This window comes from Acinonyx jubatus, chromosome A1, assembly GCF_027475565.1.
Source record: "Acinonyx jubatus isolate Ajub_Pintada_27869175 chromosome A1, VMU_Ajub_asm_v1.0, whole genome shotgun sequence".
In the NCBI taxonomy this organism is placed as follows: domain Eukaryota; kingdom Metazoa; phylum Chordata; class Mammalia; order Carnivora; family Felidae; genus Acinonyx; species Acinonyx jubatus.
This window is the reverse complement of record NC_069380.1, coordinates 85641021-85648915: the sequence shown is the minus strand read 5'-3', so window position 1 is coordinate 85648915 and position 7895 is coordinate 85641021. Positions and strand designations below refer to the sequence as shown.

Below are 7895 nucleotides of genomic sequence, written 5' to 3'. Positions count from 1 at the left end.
AAGAGGGAAAAGTATGGTTTTTGTTAATGTCTTTCAATCCCAAGAGTTAATTTCATATTCACATCCTATTGCTTCAATTATGCCCTTAGTAAAGCAGCTTTGGATACTCTTCTCAGCAACATTTCACTTCAATTCCTAAAAGACAGTGAAAGGGAGGGACACATGCCTAGGTTGATGTCCAGCAGTGGTAATGATGGAGAATGTATGAAACTCCCCAGCAGCATATCCTTCTTGTAAACATTTCTGCATAACTGAAGGCTTATGTCCCTCCGATATAGGTATTGGCTTTAAGCGATCAGGAGGAATAGGGACAGGAGGAGGTGACAAAGGGGAGTCATCCTCCACTGTAGGAGGTGCCATAGGAGAGGTGGGTGTTAGGCTTCCTTTCTGAATTTTTTCTTCTCTGCAGTTACATGTAATGGACATAATGTCATATGGACTAAACTCCAGGTCACTAAAATGGAAGCAGGAACCTTCGCTCCTTTTTCATGTTTTTCTTTTAAATTTCTTCTCACTTGTTCCCATAGATCTAAATCAACTGTACCATGTTCGGGGAACCAGGGGCAGATGTTTTGTATTGTTTATAACAATTTACTTAATTTATCTTTTGTAACAGTAAAATTGGCCACCTTAAAAGCTGCTGTAAAATTTTTAAATATAATAACTGTTTCCCTGTCGTTTTTGGCCCACGGTAAAGAAAGAGAAAAGCAATACTCTCACTGAAAACTAGACAGGTTGGTAGCTATCCCCACTGTTTCTTTTAGTACTGGTTCAGTGGTCATGGGCTCCTTTAGTTTTTGATTGTCTGAGAAAGTCTTTACCTCTCTAATTCTGAATGATAGACGCGCAATATTTGCATCGTGAGTACTGCTGTCCCTTACCAAGATGAGGTCTGTTTGAAGTCTGGACAGTTTCACTTTCTTCTCCTTGAACGTGTGGATTCTGCTGCCTGAAAATCTTCCCCTCAAAGCTATTGCTATCACATTGGGGCCACCAGTTGTGGGTTTGGCTTTTGGCTTTGTCCAGCAAAGCCAAGGATGGTGGAAAAGATTACTCAAGACTCCATGCAAGTCAAGAGGTGAGAGGGAGGCTAAAGGGAATCTCCCCAAGCTGTTCTCAGGGTCCCATATTTATTAAGCATACATTTAGGGAAACAATGTGCAATACATAAGTGGGCTGTGTGCCAGTAAGAATGTGTACAAAATGTGAGAAAAACAAGTTAAGACAGGATAATATTTTATTCTTTCTAAGGTCTTTAGACAGGTCTTAGACCTGTCTATGGTCTAAGGGATTTATGATCACAAGCAGGACATAACCCCTAGATATACACTAGCCAGTTAAGCAAAGTGAGTGCCCCCTAGATATACATTAACTGGATAAGCGACACATTGCCTGCTGTTTGCAGCAAGGCCAGAAAACAGTGTTCTGTTTTGCATTGTATTCCCTATAATCTCCTAAACCAGGATGTAGCTATTTGATTTCCCACATATTGTTTTTGATTTGTGGTTACCATTTAGTTCATATATAACATCTTCTGTAGGTAGCAGCCTATATTAAGTTGATGGTTGCTGAAGCACGAAATCATTCTTTACTTCTCTCCACCCTCTCCCACATTTTAGGTGTATCGCTGCCTCTCTGGTATACACTCTGAAAAGAGTAAATAATTCTCCCTCTCATATGCCCCATAGCTTCTATGCTGTTTCCATGGGCTGTTTTTAGTGCTGTCTCTTTAAGGGTGGAGTTTCATCTTCCTATTGCTCTCTTTAAGAAGCCAAGTCCACTGATACTTAAAATTCCAGGCTTTAAGCCAAGCTGGTTGTAAGAAGTCAGGAAATTTGGCCCCTCTCACTTTCAAAGCCAAATATTATGGGACTTTGTCTTCTCCCAGTCGGTTCCTTGGTCTTATGGTCTGTTCTTTGCCTTTCTCCATGCCCCTGTCTCCCTCCCCGCCACAGATGGACAGGACCCTTTTAATTCCCCTCCATGCCTCCTCCTTTCCTACCCTCTTTAATGTGGTGTCTTCTCCACTGTTAGCTGTGGAGTTTGTTCTGTCAGTCTTCAGATCATTTTCTGCGTTATTTACACTGTAAGTGTTATCTAGTTGTATCTATAGGAGAAGGCAAGAGTAAATTACCCAGAAAATGATCTGAAGGCTCTGCCATCTTCCTAGTATCAAGCTGATATTTTTATAATTTATTTATATGTTATAAAATATGTTTGTCTGAATTAGGCTATAAATAAAGAGCTACTTTGCAATTGGTTGATAATTGCTCTAAATATTTTTGTTTTATAGGTTCGCCTCTATCTTTTTATTTATTTATTTTAAAATCTACATTTTATTATTGTTGAAGAAACTGGATAGTTTATAGTGAAGAGTTTCCCTCAGTCTGGATTTTGCTTGATGTATATTCATGGTGCCATTGTCCTCAAATTGCTGTTATTATCATAAATTTATTCTTAGATGTAAAAGTTTGATGTTATTGTCATTTTTTTTGGGTGACGGTGATCTATATATATGGTTCTCTGTATTTTGAGGTTTCAGCAAATGTTAAAGATCATTGCCTAGATTTGTGCTGTCAAAAATCTTACAAATTGAAGTCATTGACATTGTATCTTTGTTATTTATGTATTCACTAATCATGAAGAATTAAATAAGATTTCAAAAACATGGAGACATATTTAGTTATATTGTTCTTGTTAAAATACAATTATTGGGGTGCCTGGGTGGTTCAGTCAGTTAAGCATCCAACTCTTGGTTTTGGCTCAGGTCATGATATCATGGTTTGTGAGATCAAGCCCCACATCAGGTTCTGTGCTGACAATGTGGAACCTGTTTGGAATTCTCTTTCTCCCTCTCTCTTTCCCCTTTCCCCACTTGCACTTTGTCTCTGTCTCTTAGGACTTTAAGAGACAAAACAGATGAACATAAGGTAAGGGAAACAAATATATTATCAAATTAATAAAAAAATATATTAATAGGATTTTATGTGTGAATGTGATAAAATGTGTATCATTAGTAAATTAATTATATTAAAGCATATTAAAATATTATTCACTTTATCTTAACTTATAATGTATTGATATTTAAATATTTTTGTTACATAATATATAAATATAAAATAAATATTAATGGTAGTCAAAATGTTTAAAGGTATAATTTTAAGCCAAATCTTACAACTACACCCAAATGGCATATTGCAACTGGTTTTCCAGTGGTTTCAGTGTTAGTATCTCCCTCTCTCAATGCAATTTTATACAATCATTTAGTTTGTGATTTAAAATCTGTATTTGTATTTGTTGATAGCTACTAGTAGCAATTGGAATCATATAAATACCTCCTTCCCTTCCCCATGTATGTTAACTACAAACTTGTTCAGTGATGCCAAGTGCCTCACTTCCAAATTTGCTCCTCCAGTCAGTGCTTACAGTTTAAGATGGTACAGTGATACACTTATGTCCAATGAGATGTAAGTGCATGGTTTTTGAGCAATTCTTATTTTTATATTTTTTTATTTTTCTAAATATGAAATTTATTCTCAAATTGGTTTGCATACAACACCCAGTGCTCATCCCAACAGGTGCCCTCTTCAATACCCATCACCACCCTCCCTCCCACCCCCATCAACCCTCAGTTTGTTCTCAGTTTTTAAGAGTCTCTTATGTTTGAGGTTCCTCAATTCTTATTTTTAGGATGTGAGATACACTTTGAATATCTTACAATTTTATTTATTGATCATATCTCAATAATGCTTAAAAAAGTGTTTAAAATACTAGGTGAAAACTCACATGCCCTTTGACATCTCCACCGTTAGACACTATTGACTGTTGCACACCAGGCTTCCATTGCATTAGGCATGTCTATTCACTGGTTTCAAAGGACAGAAGTAGTAGTTTATATTATCTGTAGATGAACATACTAGAAATTTAACAAGGCTTTGCCCTACTTTTGTGTTCAATAGAATAAGATATTTATTTAATGAAATCTAAAATAATCTCTATGAGGTCCAAACCCAGAGTAGCTGCCTCATGAAAACAGTGTTCTAAGTGAACTAGCACAAATCATTGTAGAATACTCATCATATGCAATAAAATACTAGATACAATGAAAAGAACATCCTTTTTATACCCTATTTCTCCCCATCCCACATTCATCCCACATTCACATATCAACACACAAACGGCACAAAATACTGAAACCACTCTTGGTCTCTTACTCTTAAACTAAAAGTGCTCAATAGACTTATAATTTGAGACTGATTTTTGCAATGCTAAGAGGTATAGGGTACTGTGGAAGAAATATGGAGAAGATACAATTTCAAATTCACACAGTCTCCTGTGGATAACAAACACATAAATATTCTAGACAACGAGCTATACACAGAATTCATTCCTTTTTATGTTGCATGACTTGTATGTAAGTATAATGGATTACTCAGAAAATCACACAAGATAGTCCTAAATATATTGATGTGATATCCCTTCATATACATATTACAAAATACAACATGCAATATAATAATATGCAAAATAATATAGAAGTCACTGCAGAACAAAATCTGAGAGAAGGGAATCCAGAATTATATTTCCTTTTAAAATTGTCCACTTAAAATAAAAAATCAGAGTGAAAATAAATCTGAATGTTTCAAATGACTGTCTAACATTTTTTAAGCCATGCTTATAACCACGTAATTTTATTAAAAAAAATTCAGGCAATTATTTTACATTTTTCTTTATAAAGGAATTAATCTGTTTTGCTTATTTGACTTCCATGTGGCTCTCTTTAAATAAGGAAGAGAGCATAATGAAGACAGTCATCTATGAGCTTAATTTTAAAGAAACGAGATAGAAAAAACAGCCTCCAGCTATTGTCTATTCAGCTTCTCTTGCTAAACAGCTAGGCAATGGTGTTCTGCTGATCATTTAAAAAAAATCACAGAACAACACATCGGAAAATGTCACTATGATAGAGCAAGATAGAAACTCATCCACTGCATTATTTTTTGCCAATTAAAGCTGAATTGCCTCCTACGTAAATTTCTCTCATTTTCTGACCCAATCTAGGGAAAATCCCCCTTGTGTGACTGATTTTTTTTTATTAAAGACCAAAAAGATCTGAAATATGTTCCTTCTAGCACCCTCTTACTGACTCATGATGTCCTATCTCCTCATGAAATAAATCTGACTTGTTCACCAAACATTTGTTCAGAGTGGTCTTCAGCTCTAAGGCATTTAAGGAGTCTTTGAGTTCCTGTCAGGTTTAATTTACTTAGGATTTCTCATTACATGCTATACAAAAGAATGCCAATAGTAGTGTATGGTTATTGTATTCATGAAGTAAAATCCTAAAGTAGGCAACAATGACATTAACGAGATTGTTTCAGGAAGATTAGTATGCCAAAATGCCTGCATTTTAAAAATTGCAATGAAACCTTAATTATAACTGATTTCAAGGGAAAATTGTACTGTCTGTGTCACAAATAAGTCTCGCAGTAATGCCATATATTTTCTTATATTTTGAAATAGAAATGATTTTATTCAGACTAGTTAGTTTCATAATATTAGAGGTAATCTTTCTTTGTGAATGTATGTGCATATATATATATATATATATATATATACACATTTGCCTGTAGGCACAAACATCATGTATATATGTATATATATATATATATACACACACATATATATGTATATATATATATATATATACATATATATGTATGCTATTGTATATATTGTGTGTATATATATATGTATAATATATATATATGTATATATGATGTTTGTGCCTATAGGCAAATGCTTGTACACAGGCATAAATGAGAATGAGAAGATACATATATATTCTAGAAATATTTTGGGATATATATCATGTTATATATTTGAGATGGTATATATATTACATTTTACACATTGTTAAAACTAAAAATATAAAATTGTGGAGACAATGAGATAGCCCGGAATAGAATAGGAATAAGATAAACACTTTAAATTTACTGGGAGTAGTTGTGAAAGTTTTCATGAATGAAAGTAATTTAGAAATATGTGGAGTGAGGAGTATAAATCAGTAGTGAAATGGTAAGAACTAAGTGAATTTTATTTTAATTTTTTTAGAGTTTATTTTACTTTAAGAAAGGCAGAGACAGCATGATGGGAGAGTGGCACAGAGAGAAGGAGACAGAGAATCCTAAACAGGATCCTCACTGTCAGCACAGAGCCCAACGCGGGGGCTCACACCCACGAAACTGTGAGATCATGACCTGAGCCAAAACCAAGAGCCAGAGGCTTAGCTAATTGAGTCACCAGATGCTCCAGAAATAAGTGCATTTTAGAAATGAGGAGCAAAGAAAGTGATTTGCAGTGGAATGAATCATTCTCACTCCGAAGAGGGAGTAGAGAAATTTGGGAAGGAATTACCTATAAATGATCAGTAAAATCTAAGATGTTCTAGGAGATGATTCTAGAATAGAGAGTTGACATTCTCTTGTGAAACCACTAATGTTTCAAAAATGCAAAGACTTTCTGAATCCCTGTCTGCATCTCCTTGTTTCGTAAACTATACACAATTGGGTTTAATGTTGGGGTCACAAGAGTATATAGTGCAGCTATCACCTTGTCCCTTTCAAATGAGTAGCTGGAAGCAGGGCGGATATATGTGTAGATTACAGGGCAGTAGTAAAGGGACACAACTATGAGGTGGGATGAACATGTTGAAAAAGCCTTCCTCTTGCCTTCTGCTGTGTGGATGCGGAGAATGGCAGCAATGATAAAACCATAAGACAGGCAGGTGAGGCTGAAGTCACCTATGGCCAGGGAAATATCAGCAACATATACCATCACCTCATTAATTCTCACAGGACTGCAGGACAAAGAGAGCAGTGGGGGTATCTCACAGAAGAAGTGGTCAATGTTATTTGGCCCACAGAAAGTCAGGTTCAGGATGAGACCTGTGTGTACCCAAGAATTGGTTACTGCAATAACCATGGCAATGCTAAGCAAGGCCACACACATATGGTGGTTCATAATAGTGCTGTAGTGAAGAGGAAAACAGATGGCCACATAACGGTCATAGGCCATTGTGGTGAAGAGTACCATCTCAGCCCCCAATGACCACGTGAAGAAGAAGAGCTGGGACATGCAGCTTCCATATGATATACTCTTTCCTGATGTTAGCATGGTCCCCAGCATCTTTGGTATAATGCTTGTTGTACAGATGATATCCACAATAGCTAGTGCCAGGAGGAACACATACATGGGCGTATGCAAGGTGGTATTATAGATTATAACAATGATAATTAGCCCATTGCCAAAAAACGCCACAAGGTAGATGCAGAGAAAGACAATGAAGAGAACTCCCTGCAGTTCAGGATTTTGGGTAAGGCCCAGAATCATAAACTCAGTTACAATGCTGTTATTCATTGTTCTTTGATGACACAGATTGCAGAGAGTGAACAACTAGGAATTAAAATAATGTGGTTGATTTTATCAGGAGATGTGTGATGTGTGGTGTGTGTGTGTGTGTGTGTGTGTGTGTGTGTGTGTGTGATTTAGTGATTGTGTGTTGATTTGATACAACTTTATAGCAAGAATTCCCTTCTGATACAGCATGATGGAGTTCTGTCTTCCAGGCAATATCTTCTATCCTCCAGATGGATATAATTTTCTGATGTACGTTCTGCAATTAATGACTACACTAAACTGAAGCCAGTGGTTGAGAAGAAAAAGATAAGAAAAATTAATATATTCAAGTATTTCAGTATTACCATTTTGAGTTGAAACATTTGAACATCATTCACATATATATGGAATATAGTACAAATAATTACATATCTCACCAATTGTTAACTATATGCTATCTTTCTTGAAACATACATGAGCAGAAATATCTAGAACAA

At 35.7% G+C, this 7895-nt stretch overlaps 1 protein-coding gene across 1 annotated transcript; it reads right to left on the bottom strand.

Annotated features, from left to right (window-relative positions):
* Window positions 1–6495: 6495 nt before the first annotated feature.
* On the bottom strand, window positions 6496–7419 carry LOC106983074 (olfactory receptor 13G1). Its single transcript, XM_015081235.1, has one exon. It carries the CDS (start codon window positions 7417–7419, stop codon window positions 6496–6498), a length of 924 nt encoding a protein of 307 aa, XP_014936721.1.
* Window positions 7420–7895: the final 476 nt, after the last annotated feature.

Excerpts from the sequence above, each read along its gene's own strand:
- LOC106983074 (XM_015081235.1), bottom strand. The coding sequence starts at position 7,419 with ATGAATAACAGCATTGTAACTGAGTTTATGATTCTGGGCCTTACCCAA.